This window comes from Chelonoidis abingdonii, chromosome 6 (assembly GCF_003597395.2).
Source record: "Chelonoidis abingdonii isolate Lonesome George chromosome 6, CheloAbing_2.0, whole genome shotgun sequence".
Lineage (NCBI taxonomy): Eukaryota > Metazoa > Chordata > Testudines > Testudinidae > Chelonoidis > Chelonoidis abingdonii.
This window is the reverse complement of record NC_133774.1, coordinates 11,229,450-11,248,500: the sequence shown is the minus strand read 5'-3', so window position 1 is coordinate 11,248,500 and position 19,051 is coordinate 11,229,450. Positions and strand designations below refer to the sequence as shown.

At 41.1% G+C, this 19,051-nt stretch overlaps 1 protein-coding gene across 1 annotated transcript in view; it reads left to right on the top strand.

Annotated features, from left to right (window-relative positions):
• The first annotated feature begins 1,089 nt into the window (after positions 1–1,089).
• RIT2 (Ras like without CAAX 2) overlaps positions 1,090–19,051 on the top strand; it is a 269,115-nt gene continuing 251,153 nt past the window's right edge. Inside the window, exon 1 of the mRNA XM_075066825.1 lies at positions 1,090–1,390. Within this exon, the coding sequence (XP_074922926.1) occupies positions 1,288–1,390 (103 nt within the window). The 5' untranslated portion in view covers positions 1,090–1,287. The remainder of the gene's footprint in view (positions 1,391–19,051) is intronic.

The following is a 19,051-nucleotide window of genomic DNA, read 5'->3' as shown; positions in this document are numbered from 1 at the left end:
ATTTGGGAGTCTAAAAAAGGATTTAAATTAAGACTCCTATTATAAACTTTGGCCTTTAGTGCTTAATTGAAATGAACCTTTGGATTTCTTCAATAGGTCTGGTCAAAATTTTTGCATTAAAGATTTTTGCTCAGGAAAAATTAAGTTTTTAATTAAACAAAATTTTTACACAGAGCCTACATTCCTCACATCTGAGTTTTCATCAGAAAACTAAAACATTGAAAACTGACCATTTTCAGCCAAAAACCAAGAAAATGTAAATGTCTGCTGAAAAATGTACGTTTCCAGTTTTTGACAAAAAGTCAACCCCCCCTCTGCCCCCGGTTCATCTCCTCCCATCCCTATTTTCCAACCAGTTCAATCACTGATTTTTTTTTTCCATTTTAAAGCCTGGATCATACTTTCTATCAATTGTTTAAATCTTGACACAATTACAAGAAGTGAAGGAGTAGGAACAAAGCCCTCCAGATGTGCATGCACGTTCCTGAGTACCCCCATGATCTCAGAAGTTACCTTTCTTTCTTCTATTCCCATTCCCTCCCTTTATAAACCTTTTCAGTTGTGCTCAGGCTTGGTGCTTTGCCTATTTGCTATTCATTATCCGGGTTGCTCAGTTGTTCAGATAAGTCATATGGTATTTTTCCTGCTTCCTGAGTGGGTGGCTGAAGTATTTTAAAAAGGAAAATAGTAAATAATGAACTACTGGTAAAACTATTTGGCCAGATAATCCCTGGTTGCTAAAATTTGTGAAACCATTGAAAAACAGAATAGAGTATTTAATAAAGCTGTCTCTTAATTTTCTGGAAATGGATCACTCAACTGAGTGCAAATCTGGCAACTTCAGTCAACACAGGCTAATAGCTGATACACCTCCATTCTCTCTTTAAAATAAGTTCTGCATTGAGAAGCTTAAAAATTTAAGAGATATTTAATCATTTTTTCCCCTGAGGCTCTGCTTAGTTAACATCTAATGACACAGCAACAATCATACACACCAGAGCTCCTGAGCTTTACAAAACTGCTTCTGTCCAGGAAGAGATACATAAAGAGAATGATACAGAGATGGGAGGGGGCAAAGACAGATTTTTATTGGAAGCTGTTAAAGTGGTTGCTATGAGACCTTCTCCAGCTACCACAGGAACAGCCGGAGTGTGAGACTGATAAATCATACCTCTTGTATCAAACCTTTCTTTTTTTTTTAATGCTGCTTTTATAGTTGTTTAAGATCAAAGCAAGCACCTGTCAGTTGCTTTTTCTTCCTTACTCTCCTCTGGTCCCTTGAGCAAGATGGAGCTAGAAAATGAAATGATCAGCTCCTCCAGCAATTCTTCAGCAGGCTCCAGGGAGTACAAGGTGGTGATGCTGGGAGCTGGGGGAGTTGGCAAAAGCGGTAAGTTTTTTAATTAACAGCAGGGGGTGGGTCAGAGTGTAAGCTTCCGAGAACAAGATTCCCTTAATAACGGGCTTCTCCCCTACCCCCTGTTCTGTTGAAGATGGTTTGGATTAAAAAAAATGAAATTAACGACTAGGGGCATGAGTCAGCTTAATTTTGTTGCAGAGAAAAATGTTGTAATACTTTTTTTTTTCTGAGCCAGCCTTCTCTTTCCTTTACAGACATTGGGGTACAGGCAGCCTGCTGCTGTTAGCTTACTGTTCCGTTCTTCATGTGGGAATGCCACTGGAGAACTTTTTAAGGGGTACTGGCACCTTGGGCAGTGGACGTGTAACTTGTGGGCCTGTAAATCATCCTTCATAGAGGCATGTGAGAGAGACTACTTGCAAAACTGACTGCCAAGTCAGTTCTGCCATGGAAAGTGAGGAGATGACACAGCTTCTAAGTTACTTTTTTACTGTGTCATTATGGCTCTGCTGGTGATACTCACACCTCCTGTCTGGAAAGTTATAGGAGTCATGTCTGAGTGTCTGTCTAGTTGACAAGGTTGATACCCAGCATATTTTAATATCGCTGTCCAGTGCTGAAAAGACATTTTCTGTGGTGGCATCTCTTCAGAGGAGCTATTATTTTTCTCCGGATGATGTTTTCTTTTTCTCAGATGTTATCACCTTTTGATTTATTCTCACTGACATTAACGTTCCCTAATCTTTAAAAAAGGAAAAGAAAAGACTTTGAGCATGCAGGGTCCGTCTTGGTAGCCAGCATATTTAACCCAGCACAACAAGTATATAATTAAATCTTCTGGAAATGACTATACCACTGGGATACAGTATTTCACAGACTAGCCTCCATGCAAGTCGGAGAGCAGGCAGAATAAACAAGCGGTAAAACTAAACTACCGATGTTGTAGACAAGACAAGCACTGTTTGCGACCTACCTGGTAAGACTAGATGAAGATAGTTATATTTTAAGCAGTGAGGATATCATTCTGTATATCCATATGCTGTAGCCGGTGTTCCATTTGGTTTTAGTTTTAGGGTTGAATCCTTCATCTAAGAGGACTATATCCCATCAATATTAATCTAACCAAGCAGGTGACAATTTTGACAGTGGTATATTGAGAAATGATTGCTGTTCACTACATAAAAAATGAACAATGGGGCTTCTTATGTTATTTTACTGCATGTATTTCGCAACACACTTTTCTGCAGCAAGCAGGATCTCTGTGAAATATCTTTCTTTTGTAACTTTCAACAACCAATACTTGTTTTTGCTGAGAGTATCCCAAAGGTGGCAGCAATTTTTTCCACTTTGTATATGCAAGCACCATTTATTTTAAAAGAGTATTTTCCCAATCACCGTGACATTTCAAAGTAAAGATACACATGCTGCAATAATGTTTTGAGCAGGGGATTGGACTAGATTGAGGTCTTTTCCAACCCTAATCTTTTATGATTCTATGAAAATTAAGAGGTATATTGCAAGCCCCATACTCACACTGAAGATTGTGTTACTCCATAAACAGCCTCACTGAATTCCATGGGACTACTCATATTGTCAGTTATTGTTCAACATGATTAAGGAGTTCACAATCTGTCCCCATATGAACATTTATTGACTATGGAAAGACATAGATTTTGTTGAATTTTGAGGTAAAGTTCAGGCAATTCCTTATCTGATGCAAAATAACTCATAGACTCTAAGGTCAGAAGGGACAATGTTGATCATTTAGTCTGACTTCCTGCATATTTCAGGCCACAGAACCACACCCACCTATTCCTGTAATAGACTAGTAACCTCTGGCTGAGTTATTGAAGTCCTCAAACCATGATTTTAAAAACTTCAAGTTTACTCATCCCTATATACAACACAGATCTTGGCAACTAGGGAACATCTACTTCCCCACAGTCATTCCTTGCCTGGAAACTACACAGGAATGTATTCATTTGGTGCTACTGGTGTATTATGAAATCGCTGATATAAAAAAACCCTGCAGATAAGTTTCTCTTCTTTTAAGCATCCATACTTCTGCCTTTGTATTGATTTTGTAAGGAGGAGGGAAGAGATATAATAAGAAAATATGGCTTCAAAGGGTTTGACACGGCCAAAATCATACAACATTGGAGAGTTAACTACCAAAAAAACCTGCTGTCTTAAGATGTCCCACCTAGGTTTGCAAAGCCAAGACTTTTGGTTGCTTATCTTAAACGCAATAAACTCAACAGGCAAAGTATAGGTTTTATTTATCACTAAGGTGCTTTTTTACTAGACTCATGCCCAGTTCTGCTTTCATTTACCACCACATTAGTATCATTGATATAAATGGAAGAAGAATGTGGCCCAACTTTACAAGTGCTAGGGAAAATATCTGCAATAAAATACCAATTATTGTGCAAAAGAATCATCTGCTTTGGGATCATAAGAACATAAAAATGGCCATACTGGGTGAGACCAAATGTCCATCTAATCCAGTATCCTGTCTTTCAACAGTGGCAAATGCCAAGTGCCCCAGAGGGAATGAAGAGAACAGCTAACTTGCACCAGGTTGGCAAAAAGTTTTGATCAAATCTAGATGCAGTTTTGAATTAACCTGGAATGATTTATGGCTTGTACAGAAATCAGGTGAGATTTGCTGTTAATCATAGTTTTGGAGGAGAAAATAACAGGTGAAGTATGCTGAAGTTTGTTCCTGTCCTGACCCTGAAAGTGAAATGTGGATGTTGTGAACCCATTTAGATCAAATCCAAAATTATAATGTACATACAAATTCCCATGAAGATGGCAACAAAAGTTGATTTAGTTGGGGTTGGTCCTGCTTTGAGCAGGGGGTTGAACTAGATGACCTTCTGAGGTCTCTTCCAATCTAATCTTCTATAATTCTACAATTCTATGATTGAAAAGCCGATGGAAAAATAAGGGCAGAAGTCAACTAAAATTGAACTGTTACCAATAGAGCTGACAAATTTCCACTGAAAATCCTGGTCCAGGGAGAGATGAAACACGGCTGGAACCCCAGACCTGAATGCTTTCAATCTTTAGGTGGAGACATCTTTGGGATTTGAATCTCAAGATAAAAACCTGTCACTGTAGTTTTGGTTCCAGATTGGAATGCAAAACTGGCAGAGGTCTAGTTTCTGGTTATGATTGGATAGTGCTGCACTGCTTTTCTTGCGAGATTATGGCCTAAAATGGCAGATATCTTAGAATAGCCAGTCTCACAACACTTATCCCGTTCAGTGTAGCAGAAATCTTACTGGAAAAGCTAATGGAATCTTAATAGAGTGACATCCAGAATTAAACTCTAGTTCCTGAACTGAAATCTCAAATCCTATCCTAAATCCCAACTAAAATCAGATCTGAACATCACCTCCTAGCTCAGTGCTAGTGAACAGTGATGTGTTAACTTCAAAAGGTTTTAAGGATTCTGAATTTAACGTCCCCAAATTTGCAATTTCATCCAACAAACAATAATTGCATCTATTTTACTGCAGGGCAGGGAGAAGTCAGTTTTGTCTTATGAGCTTATTTCAGTTAAGGTACAGAAAAAAGGTACTTCGGGATATTATAACTGGGCAAATAGTTTCACTATAGTTAATAAGGAAGTGGTAGTGTTCTGTTCTTCAAAAGTAGCTGATTGCTATATATTATGTTTAGAAAAGAGAGATCCCTTTCTAAGTAGAGAAATATTAAAATGTTATTTCAACTAGTTTGAGGCTGAGACCAAGTAAAGCCATTGATCTTTCACTGCTTTGATTCAAGATGGACCCAAAGTCGGCACTTTGAAACACTGCTGCCTTTGATGCCATTTGGACCTGAAAGCAAATTTCCTGGTCCCTGTTTTTTAATGATCTGTACTAAAATCCTAACTTATCCTGTGTTGGCTTGTAAGGTTCACAAACCTTAGTTAGTCTTTTGACAAAGTGTGTGTGTGTCTGTGTGTGTGCATGTGATAGCGAGAGATATTGGGTTTGTTTATAAATATTATTCATAGCTCTGGGCCTGGGTGGTGAATCTAGTTCCAGGAGAGATGCCAGCTAAGCAATCCAGTCTAACCAGCTTGGTTTAACCACCTATTTTATTCAGTAATACACAAAAGAACAGCCACTGAATTCTGGAGGCCATTCATTTCCACCTTAATTTTAACATCACCAATAATAATTAATTACAACACACTCTATGAAACATTTGTATAAGCCTCTCAGCTAATTATTGCTAAGCATAGCATAAAAAAAAAAACAAGTTGAGCTATCCTAATATTTGGATAAAATAACTCTGACTCAAGAGGGATGTTATTTCCTAAAAGATGCTTCAATGCTGGTCAGATTTGTCTATGTCCTGAAAGAAGTCAGAATGAATGAAGATGATGGGCTATGTTACTCATAATACCATTTAGACAAAGCCAATCTACTGGTGGTAAAATGTGCTGGATTGGAACACAATGGAGTTGCCCCCTCACCTGACCTGAAAGGATCATGTCTTGGGTCAGAAGTAGAGATTTTCCAAACACTTTGCATTGTAAGAGGTTTTCTTAGAATAGAAAATGGCTTTTTTTTCTCTTGCAAGAAATGAGCATGTTTGAGAAACGTTCAGGTTGGCATTGGAAAAATGAAAATTTGACTCCAAAACCCAAATATTTTCTGCCAGAAAACCCCTGCAATTTTTGATTGTTGGGTGTTCAACTAAAAATCAGAGAAATTATGAAGAATTTTTTTTGTATGCACACACACAGAAAAATGCCTTTCCTGACCTGATCTAGTCAGCAGTATTTAACTGTTTCACAGTCCATTCATTCTGTTTGTTCTCTCTGATGCTGCCAGCTGCACAAATGCCCTATCCTGCAAACATTTAAGCAGGTGAATAGTCCACCGATTTCAGGATATTTTTGCAGAATCAGGACCAAATTGGTAACCGTAGCCCGGGCTTTTGGGAGGTGAAAAGGTAGGCCCTAGGAACTGGACTGAAACCACAAACTCATACCACTTGAGTTTATAAACAGCCTTTTAGAGGGGCAGTTTCTCTGTCCTGCTCTGCTCCCTCTCCAGGTAGTGCAAAAGAGTAAAGACTGTGTGTGTGCTTTTCTCGGGGGATTTCTTCAGGGGTGGGCAGTCCCCAGGAAATGTAGTGACATTAGCTTGCATACCACCTGCCTTCAGGTACACCACCGGGGATATGTTGGGAATTTGGCTGTAGAATTATGGGCTTTGGCTAAGCCCAGTGGCTGGATTGTCCTTTGGGGACTATTGCCAAGTGGTACAAGTTAGAGCTGCCCCCAGTGTGTTCCAGAACCTAATCTCCTGGTTCACTGACCACAAACCCGATGAATCAGACAACCTGGTCCAGTAACTCCAGTAACAGTTTCAAAGTTCATATCTGTGCTTCAAACACATTGGGCCCAGTTCACCTCTGCTGTAACTCCAGTGAATTTAGACTCACTAGATAGGTGTGGCATAAAACATATACAATATGCAACGTACACAACACAGTACCACATTTTGCACAGTGTTAGGTCTTAATCCTGCATTGTGATCAATACAGGGCCAACACTCACCCTCTACAGATCGTAATGCAGGACCAGGCCTTTGTGTGGTAGTATACAATAGAGAACAGCTGCTCAAGACAGGGATTGATTTCTCTGAGTGGAAAGTGAGACGCACTCGCTGGATGTGACTGGAACTGAATAATAATAATAACACACACAGGATTGTCTCAGATCAATCAGTAAAACTCGCCGCCACCATAAAATTCTTCTCCTTCCTTCTTTTCTAACCCACCTTCAAATGACCCTTTTAAGAGAAGATCTAGGAGAACAGACTGGTCTGGGGTGTCAACAAATGTGAGCTCTGCTGAACCTGCTGGGAACGGCATGTCAGTAGTTACATATCTAAATGACTCCTTTAATCATTTCAATAAATCTGTTTGGTTATGGTATGAAGTGGGGGTGGGACATGGGATGCCGTTGAAAGTAGCTGCAGAAGTGAAAACTCAAAAGGTGTGGTTGTGACCCTCACGGGTGTGTAATTTTTAATCCTATGCCCAGGTATATATTGTGGGGTGCAGCACAGGAGAGAGAGCAACTTTTAAGAGGCTGCTGTTTCCTCTTCCACATGTATGTGAGCAAAGCCTTGACTCTGCCCGCAATGTGCCCGCCTGCTCGACTCAACCAGCACAGTGGAAGAAAGAATCTGTACCAGATACAGGGTTTATTCACATTACTTGCCCTCAGGCACAGGGACCAGACTCTTATTCCTAGGCCATGTCTGTGCTCTGGACGTCTGCTGGCATAGTTATGTCAGTCAGGATTGTGAAGAGGAGAGATCCCTGGCCAACACAGCTAACCTGGCAAAAGCCCCTAGTGCAGACACAGCTATAAGTGCAACATTACACTTTTATCAGTATATTTTATAACAGGGCAGCCTTCCCCTTTAAAGACCAGAAGGGTCAGCCCTGTACAATTAGCTCTGCCTTGCTACAGCATTGCTGGTTGCTTGGACTTAAGAGGAGGATGGGAGCAAGTTCTCTTCCAGCCCAGGGACATGTCCCAAAGACCAGCCCACCTGCAGAGATGGTGCATGCAACAGACATACCAGGGATGACAGTGGCTTCTCCCTATGCTACTCCACAGACTTATATATGAGGAGCTGGATGAGATCTGAGGAGAGGGTCTCTGTGGCTGGTGAGCATGTGGCAGTGGTTTTTGCCCAACTGGGCAGCTCTCAAACTCAGATGACAAAATGCTTGCAGGTGCAGGAACTGGCTGTGCTCCAGGCAGCAATAAGTGCTGTACAATAGCAGATCAAAGACAAGCATCCCTTGTAGAAGCAGAGAGGGTATTGGTGTCTAGAAAGCAAGAGCTCAGTTCTCTAACTAATGGGAAGCCAGAGAAAGCTGGGTTTAGAGACCAGGTCTTGTTTACTGAACAATTTAAAGACATTCTGACAACCCCAGAACAGGCCCCACAGCTCCAAGAGGGACTAATGTGTGACAGAACTGTGTGAGCCCCTGGCAGAGATAAGGACCAGGAAGCAGTAGCTTGAGGCTATGCGATGTGCAGTGGGACCCCAGACAGTCCCTCATGGAGAAGCAAGGATTGTAGTCACTGGCTCACTCCCTATCAGTATACTGGGGGCAAGTGGTATAAGAGCACCAGGAGACTGTAAGGGAGAGGAGCCTTCTAATCTTGATGGTCAGTAACCTTAAGGGGGAGCTAAAGCATCTATAAGCACAGACCCAACACAACCCTAAGGCAGAAGACATAAATAAATCAGGTCTGACGAGTACAGGAGAGGACCTCCTAGACTATAGAGCTTGCCCTGGGGCTGGGCAAGATTGGGGGGTGGTGTGTAATGAGTGACCTGGGGCCAGTCAGTCCTGTTCAGTAAGCTGTGTCCTTTAACACCTGTGCTGAGCGTCGGACTTAAAGGAGGAAAGCCCAGCAGTTGGGTGTTGACTGGGGAGGAGAGCAGCCAGACTGCTCCTATCTGGGGGCCGGAAGCCTGCTTGAAGGCTAGGAGCTGTCTGAGGAGTGTGCCAGCCAGAGCCCTTTGTAGGAATGTGGGCCTGAACTGGAAGTTGAGCAGACAAGAGAACATATACCCCTTGGTGGGTGCTGAGTCAGCCAGTTGCACCTTGGGTCTGCCTGTAAGGAAGGGGGCCGGATGCTGACCTGGCTAGGCCTAAGATTTCTTTCCTTTTGTGCTTTTGTTGTATTTTGTCTAAGGGATTCTGTTATCCTGGGAGGGGTTGAATTTTCTAATGTGTGGCTGGAATAGTCCAAAGATCATGGTGGGGAAACTGAGACAGAAAGGCTGCAATGGGGTGCTCTGGAATGGTGAGTCTTATTGTAATTTTTTTTCTCCTGGGGTTGGGCTGCAATAAGATATACCAGCAAAAACAGTTTTGCTAATTTACTCTGCATCCATGCTCAGAGTGCTTTTCTGGTCTAGTATACTGGTAGTTCTATACTGGCATAAAGCAGACATGGCCTTAGACACAATCTAGTTCCAGATCTGCTCCTGGTTAAGCACAACTACACATTATCCCTTACTTAAACTTTTGGTAAAACCACAATGTAGCCCCAAATGGCTTCTGGAGGTTAAAAAGTGTGGGTGAGATTCTGTCACCTGCACTCTGAGTACTACTTTCTAGGATAAGTAGGTCACGGTGAACTCAAAGAGACAATTGGAGGACTAGGTTACTGGTCAGCATGAGTTAGCTTGAAAAACAGTGGGCCTTTGAGTGCGTACACTTCTAGCAGATTGCAATTAATGGTGGCTGACTTTGTCTCTGTTTCAGAAGCCATTTTAATGAACAAGTACAGAGTTTACTTTTCTGCTGCTGTTGCTGTGCAAACTCCTCTGTTTCATAGTGAGTGAAATGTGAGCCATTCCTGGATTAATATATAGACACATTAATAAATAAATGTTCCCTCTCTTTTCTACTTAAAGAACAATAACATATTTATTATCCACTCGGCAGGAAGAAGCACATGGCTCATTCATTTATTTTATGAATTTGGATAGACATCAGGGACAGAATTGTTTCCCTCAGGGATGAGAGTTAAAGATATTTCATTATTGTGGCTGTTCATGCCATTCAGTAGCTGGAGAGGAGGAGGATTCCATTGTGGCTCTTTTGTGTACATGTAATAGGATGATTTCTGTAGGTCAAATACCAATTGGCTATTGAGAACACTTATGTAAGAACATAACATAAAAATGGCAATACTAGGTCAGACTGATGGTCCATCTAGCTCAGTATTGTCTTCTGACAGTGGCCAGTGCCAGGTGCTTCAGAGGGAATGAACGGAACAGGGCAATTTCAAATGATCCATCCCCTGTCATCCAGTCCCACTTTCTGGTAGTCCAAGGTTTAGGGACACCCAGAGCAGAGGGTTATGTCCCTGACCATCTTTGCTAATAGCCATTGATGGGCCTACCCTCCATGCCCAGGCTTTACTCTTCCACTGATCACTAGCCCACTTTGTACTTGTATATAGTACAAGTCATGGACAGGTTACTGGCCATGTATTTTTGTTTACTGCCCGTGACCTGTCCACAACATCTATTAAAAATATCCATGACTAAAACAGTCTTAATTATTAGTAGTAGCACTATGTATAAAAATGTTAGATTCTTCTAGAAAAATAGTATTGTGACAGGACAAGGTCAGATAGCTATAGGAAAGTAGTAGGAAGCTAAACAAATCCCTGTAAGCAGGCTAAGCAAATGGCAGTTGCTCCAGGTCAATTAAGACACCTGGGGCCTAAGGCCTGAATCAAGGAGGCATTTAAGCACATGATTAAGTCATAAGATCAAAGGAACTATATGCAGTCCCAGTCTTTTCAATACCTGAAAGCTGCTGCCAAATTGGAGAGAGTTCAGAGAAGGTCAACAAAAATGATTAAAGGGCCTAGAAAATTCAATTTATGATGCCAGATGAGTAAAAGACCCATATTTGTATAGCTTGGTCAAACAATACGCCCTGATTCTCCACTGTGTTACATACATATGGATAAAATGGTGTAACACAGTTAAGAATCAGGCCCAGCGTCTACACTGAAGATGACAGTCTATCATATTTCAAGGGTGTAAATATCAAGGAAGAGAAGAACTGCTTCTAGGAATTGGTGGAAGCACCCATGACCATTTGGCTAGGAGTAATGGAATGAAATGTTTAGATAAAAGCTAAGAACATGTATAAACATTCAGCCTATCTATGAGGGGTTCACTCTCCATGGTTTCTAGGAAGGTAGGATATCTATCTGTAACCATTTGCTAAGAGTGAGGTTGATTAGATTGTGGAATAGTCTCCCAAGGTGGAAGTCCCAGTTCTGGTACCATTTTTAGCTGAGCTAAGCCAAATGCAGGAGAACTGAACTGTCAAGAGAATGGATCAGGTGTGTCATAGTATTCTTTACCCAATCTGAACCTTAGAGTCCAAAAAATGAGGTACTAGCATGAATTCCTCTAAGCTTAATTACCAGCTTAGATCTGATACGCTGCCAGCAATCAGGACTCTGAGTGCCTGATAAACTGGTCTCCCAAAAACCTTCCCTGGGGACCCCCAAGATTCAGACCCCCTGGATCCTAACACAAGGAAAGTAAACTCTTTCCCTCACCAGTGCCTCTCCTAGGCTTTCCCTCCCTGGGTTACCCTGGAAGATACTGGGATTCAAACTCTTCGAATCTTAAAACAGAGGCTTCCACCTCTACCCCTCCTCTCTCTCTCCCACCAAGTCCTTGGTGAGTACAGACTCAATACCTTAGCATGAACCAGAGGAAAAAAATCAATTAAGTATTTAAAAGGAAGCTTTTAATAAAAGAAAGAAAAAATAAGAAATCTCTGTAAATTCAAGATGTAATATTACAGGGTCTTTCAGCTTATAGAGACCAGGGAGAAAAGCCTCCCCCCAGCAAAAATACAATTTAAAAATATTTCCAGCAAACTACACATTTGCAAATACAGAAAAACAATTTAAAAGACTATAACCGCCTTTCTACTTAATACTCATTACTCTGAATATATAAGAGACTGTAGCAGAGAGAATGGCAAGAAACCTGGTTGCACGTCTAGTCCCTTTCAGGACCCAGAGAGAACAAAGCAAAACCCCAAAACCAAAACAAAGGCTTCCCTCCACCGAGATTTGAAAGTATTTTATTTCCTGATTGGTCCTCTGGTCAGGTGTTGCAGGTCACTGTTTGTTAACCCTTTACAGGTGAAAGAGACATTAACCCTTAGCTATCTGTTTATGACAAGGTGACTAGAAGAGCTTTTCAGTTTCTAATTTCTATAATTATTGTGTGTTCCTCTTTGCCACTGGGGAGAGTCCTGGACACATGTAGCCACCTGAAGTCAACAGGACTACTCACATGTATGAAGTTACTCACATGCCTAGATGTTTGCAGAATCAGTGCCTTCCTCAGTGTCTCTAATTCACAAGGCTGCACATCAAGCTTCTATATGGAACTTGTGAAAAATGAAAATCAGCCAATCACTGTGACAGTGGTCTGGTTTGGATTTGGGGATTTGGTTCATCCCCATGCACCACTGATTCAGGGTCTCCCTGTCACACAAACTCAGGACAGCTGAATCATGATGTGATGTGAATGTAAGTCACCGGTGGTTACATAAGCATATCTGGTTTTCACCTGCAGACTAATTCAAAGAGGTTTTCCAGTAATTACTGTAGATGGGGACTATGTTGCAACATTTTTCTTTTCATTTCTAATTGGTTCTTAGAAAGGAAAGGAACCCTTTTGACTGTTGAATTGTTTACACAACAAAAGGAGTCTAGCTACAAAAGCCTCCATATGGAAGCATTTCTGTCCTGCTGGTCCTAAGTAAACTCTGAAATAAGGAAATAAACAGGGCTGCATGACAATGATTGGGCACTGTCGGTCCCTCTACTGTACACCATCTGTGAGGCAGCCACAGGAGCTGAATTTTCCATGCTAACCCATCCCTGCTGCTGAGCCAAGCCATCTGCAGTTCAGGGCACATAGTAACTGCTGTAGTTAGAATGAAGAGGGGAATTCATTAGAGACCCTTCAAAGCACAAACACAAGAATATGTGTTTTGTTTGTTTTTTCTACTGCTTTCATCTACTCTCCTACTACGCTTTCTCTTTCACTTCCCTGTCCCTGCCCTTATCCTTTTCCACTTTTAATTTCTCCACTGACTTTAATTAAATTCCCTCTAAGCCTGCAAACTTTTATTTTGTTCTTCGTGTATAAAAAGAAACAAAGGAAATTGGCAGACTTGCCAGTTCTGCTGACTTGTTCTGCCTGCTTTCAAAACACTATGCAGGGACTTAGCTGTGTAGCACTCACCGACTCAGGAAGCCACCCTGCTGCAGTTTACTCACCACGTACCTGACAGTGGGTCAGATCCGAATTAAATGACACCTATTGATGTCAGCTGAGGAGCAGGCTCAAAATATTTCATGTCAAAGTTGCCTTGCTTGCCTGCCTCCTCCCATATAAATACACATAAACAGAAGCTGTAATTCAATGAAAGAGTATTCTCAGAATTGTGTGCAGTGTAGCTATAGCTGTGTCTGTCCCAGGATATTAGAGACACAAGGTTGGTGAGGTAATATCTTTTATTGGATTAATTTCTGTTGATGAGTAAACGAGACTTTGAGCCACACAGAGCTCTTCATGTCTGGGAAAGGTACTCCAAAGGTCACAGCTAAATGCAAGGTGAATTTGATCACTCTATATCTGACCTATCAGTTCCTATCCTCAAAGGAAACCTGCACAACACTTTCAAAAGATGATCCTGGGAGCTTAAATTCATAACTCTGCTAGACACTGAAAATCATGGACTGAACAGTGACACAAAATGTATGGGTTATTACAACAATCTGTAACCCACTAACCTCCTCTTTTTATCCTATGACTGCTGAGGTGTTAATGGCCCACACTACCCCGAATGGTCTCTTAGAATATGTGCTAACTAATTATGCTAAATGATCTGTACCACCCTGCATTTGTTGTGATACTTAGAGTACCTTTCCTAGACCAGAAGATGAGCTTTGTGTGGCTCAAAAGCTCATCTCTCTCACCAACAGAAGTTGGTCCAATAAATGATATTACTTTCCCCATCTTGTCTCTCTATTCCAATAATTATTCAATTGGTATTGTAGTGTTTACACCATACTACGAGCAACCCAATCTTCTGCAAAAAATACAACTCACATTCCCCATGTGGTCACACTAGTAACGATCATTAACTTGACTATTTACAGAACGTAAAGAAAAAAGAGGAAACCAAATTTAAATTTGAAAACTTTAATCAATATTCATTGGATTCCCCTCCTCCCCACTGTTACCCAGGCTTTTTTTAACCCAAAGCTCTTGGTAACTTTTACTCTGTGTGAGGAGGTGTCAGGAAATAAATCGGGGAGACACGGCCATTCGACTGATAGATGGCTGGCACAAACAGGACAACATTAGTGCTTTCACTTAAAGCTAAACTTTACTTAGTCTCAAGCACTTACACACATACACAACAGGTTAATAACACCCCCCCAACACTTGATAATTACCAAAGCTGACTCTGTGTGTGTGTGGGAGGGAGGGTACAGAAGATGGATTCAGAGGGAGAGACAGTCCCGAAGAATCCCCAAATGAGTCCCACTGTCTCAAGCTTTTCCCCCTTATTTATACATTAGTAATAAAATGACATGTCCCTTAAAGTAACCTTGTTAAGTAAGCATTTTAATGATCAAACAAGAAGGTATTGTTTTTTTTATTATTGATTAACCAGGTGTGGTTTTTTTCAGAGTCTTCAGCCTTGAGACTCCAATAGACATATCTGGGGCACATCCTGCTCTTCTAAAATGTATCAGCAACTTTAACACAATTTTTATCAGGAAGGACATGGGGTCAATCTGCCATTTCTGTGGCACCCAAAACTCCCTCCCCTCCTGCCTTGGTCAAGCTGAGATTGCTGAATGGCCAATTTACAGCTTGCTGACTAGGCCACCTTTAACAATAAGCCATAGTGGTTTCAAGCACTTTACTGGTTTGCCAAAGTCTCTCTGTACACCGCATCCCAATCAAGTTTTTGATCATAGCAGATTTTAATCATGATCAGTTGGCATGATGCTGCATGTATTTTCTCCCTACCTACACTGACCTACAAGGTCATGCTTGATATTGTGTCATCTAACTTGATGCTTAAAAAATTGTGTTCAAACACAATAAAGCTTTATAATATAGACAAGCCCATTCACACAGTTTGTTTGCTTTGTGCAGCACAAAAGAACTATGATTGGAATCTCACTCGCGTTATGTGGAATGATGCTCAGTGAAATACTTTCATTTTAAAAATGGCTATTTATAATGTTTCATACTTCCTCATGAGATCTCTGGATTCTTTGAAGGCTTCTTGTTGCTGCCATGGAATTTGGATACCCCTTGAGTGGAATATGCTTATCTCATGCCAATGGCCAAAATCTACAATATCTTGACTGCAACTTTCCTTAACTGTCTGCAAAACAATACACCGGAGCTGCAGATTTTTAACTCAAAATGCTCACTGCTGTAAATCAACACAGCCATATTGACTTAGATGGAGTTATGGTGCCTTAAACCAGCTGAGCACCTGGGTCACAGTAGCCTAGAGCTTAATCCCTTTGCTGAATTGCTTTAGCAGAAACGTGACTTCTTTGCTATCTATCTGTGCTCAGGGTAGCTAAAAAAGCAAATTTACAGTCACTTTCTATGTGACTAAATACAATTCTCTGTCTAAACAATCCCCTGTGTAGTGGGAGGAGATGAGAGGTCAACATTGGGACTAGATGGAAAACAACAATTCTGTTGCATGTAAAATTGTGCAGGTTTCACAAGTTGCTTTCATTCTTCATTGGAATGAAACCAAAGCCTTCCTGTTCTTTCAGTGATAAAACATGGCTGAAAAAGCCCTTTGAGAATAGTCAATAGCTCAGTGGTTAGGGCCCTTGCTTAAGAAGTAGGGGACCTAGATTTTAGTCCTTACTCTGTCAGAGTTGGAGCTGCGACTTGCATCTCAGTCTCCTACATCTCAGGTAAACTCACTAAGCACTGGCTATTCTGCATTTGCTTGCACACTGTCTCTCTGAATTGAGATATGCAAGGAAGTGGGAGAGCAGGATTTATAAAGAGAACAAAACCAGGCAGGAAGATGATTAATTATAAAATTGAGAGCACAACAGTAGATGAATAGATGCTGGAACATATAAAAGACACAAATAAGAGAGAATAATAAAAACAGAAGTACATTGGAGAGTGATCAAGTAATAAGAGTATGGTGAGAGGGAGTTTAAGGCAGTGAAAATTACTCAGAGCCCACAACAAGATTAATGGGTCTCTGCTTTCTGTTCTTACAACATCTATCCCCTTCAATGCTAACTGCACCACTCCCCTTCCTGAAGGCTGCACACTTGTGACATCAGTCCTAAGCTGCCAGAACTCATCCCTCTATATTTCACTCCCAGTGCGTTGGCTTCCCAGTAGCCTTTGTCTCCTGGCTCAAAGTTGATGGTAAGAAGTAAGAGTCACTCTGCCACTATTAGTAAATGAATCACAGACTTTTCCAGGTCAATCCCTTTCTTCCAACCCTGTCAGTGCTTTGGAACAAACTCACCCAGCCTCTACGTGTGCTGCTAGCTTATAAATACAGTGCCAGAGACAGCAGTGATTCACTTTGCTGTGTATCCTCCACCTGCCTCCAAAAGTGGGGTGTGGGAGCATTTAGGGACCAACTCTGAGTAGTACTAAGTGCCTTTCAAAGTCAATGGGAATTTCTCTCTGCTTTGAAGGATCAAATCCTGGGTGCAGATAGAATAATGCATCATATCACTACTTGGATATATTGTTTTTCCCCCCTGCAGTGCCTGAAAATACAATCAGGCTCCATTTATCACCAATCCAAAGAAGCAAAGTGCCATGAAGCAAAGTAAGAATGTGCAGCTGTCTCTTTTCTTCTCCTAACCCTCCTTCTAAGTGATCTAGAAGATACACTCACTCTCCTTTCTCTTATCATTTATTTAAATATGCACTGGAGTAACATCAAACTACTCCTATTAAAAAGGGGGAGAAATGGCTGTAAGGAGAGCTATAAAAAGAAATTGCCAGTGACTATAACCATTGGGGGAAAAAAACAAAAACATTTCCCTACTCTACACTCAAGTAAAAATTACTTAAATGTAAAATAATTGAAGTACATTTTCACCTGTTTATTGAAAACTGATTGTTAAAGCCCTGACATGTTAGTCAAGGATGAATTATTGAAGGTTCTGCCAAACCCATTGAGATAACCACTTTCCACTGAATGACAACGACAATATGTGAAGGGAATAGAATATTTGGTGACTGAATGCCTTTCATTCCTCAATGTCATCTGCTTGAAAAGGACTATGGATCAAATCAGTTTGTGATATTGGAGTGTTTACTTCTAATGCATCGCTGTCCCTGCTGGACAAATCTCAGTCTTTTAAATTTCTTAATCAAGTATTTACTTAATGTAAAGGAGAATAGCTACACTGAAGTCAATGGAGTTATGCCAGTTTGCATCAGCAGAGCATCTTGGCCCTTGTTCTATAACTAGGTAATGAACATAAGAATTAGAGATCCTGCATTGGCACCTTATTCTGTGAGATTCTAACCACTTCCTGTCTGGCTCTGAGCACCCTCAATTCCCAATGAAGTCAATGAAGATAAGGGCACTCAGCACTTATAGCACTGGGACCCAAAGGGAAGCCTTTCATATCTATGCCATGAATATATGCAGAATAAATAGCATGATGTGTGCCTGAGAGCGGGAGAGAAATTAAGTTAGATTACCATGGACTTTGCTTTGACAACAAGACTGCTCCGATAATGACCCAGGCAAAACAGAATACATAACGGCAGAAATGCTGCTGGAACATTCCCGAAAGGATTCACAGTGTTCATCAAAGCTTGGTTCAGGTTCAGTGCAATGGACAAAATCTTATGAATAATTCATTTTGAATCTAGTGCATAAACTGTCGATGGAAAAACAAGGAAGTGCTTCACAGTGGAATTATTTGCACTTGTTTCTCTCCCCACCCCCAAACTCTTTCCTTTGCATACACTTTACTTCTAAGTCTATGGAAGAATTGCTGAGGGCTATGGTAAAGGTAAAATAGCACCTATTTGTGTTAGGGAGACATATGCAGCCCACACTATTATTCCCTTTTATGTTTCTCATAAACTACTTTTAAGTGTCGTGCTTGGTAATAAAAAATATTGTTATTAAAAATATGTGGGGGGGTCGAAGGGCTCTGATTTGTAAATAGTTGTGTACTCGGCATTTTTCCATTCTTACTCTAAACTTTCTGTATATTCCTTTTAGATTTTTAAAAATCACACAGACGGTAGTAAGTGATAGCTTTGTGACTAATATTATTTGCGTTATTATCACTTGTAGGAGCCTCAGTCATGGACCGGATTAACCACAGACAGAGTGGGACTTATTGTTCCCTCTGTGGCTTCTGAGTCAAGTCTGTTTTGCTCGGTGATAAGTGTCAGCTCAGCACAGCAGAGTCGGAATGTGTAACTGCCAGAGATATATGGAAAAAGCAAGCTCTGCCTCATGCATCGCAAAGAAAACTGGAAGCTAACTACTGATTATAGAATCTTTGTTTGCCCTTAACTTTGGAGCAGAAAGAGCATAGCTCAATTTTCAACTGCTAGGCTGGGTTTGCAGAGCTGGAAGACAGAAAAATGAGGCTTTAATCAAAATTTGATCAGAAAACCATTGGGTGGGTGGATGGATGAATACACTGGGAATGCTGTAATGACCTGAGGACATTTACTCCAGGTTGCTGACCAGGGTTTTGGAATGACCAAAGAAGAGACTGGCTCCAGAGATTTCATCCCCTGTTTTATGCTGAGCCCAGTGCTTGCTCATATAGAAGTTTTGGGGTTTAAGGCCTAGTCCAAAGCCAAGTCAAGTGATTGGGAGTCTTTCTACTGACAGGTGTCATGTAGTCCCATCAGATGATGATGCCACTTATTAAAGTTAGGGAAAGGTCTAGTCCCAGTAGTGTCAGCCTCTGCTGGGGCAGAGAAGGAATCCTTCCAGGTTTCCCCCACAAGAGGAAGCTGGCAACGTGCCTCTTTCTCATGGCCCCAGCATCCCCACCCT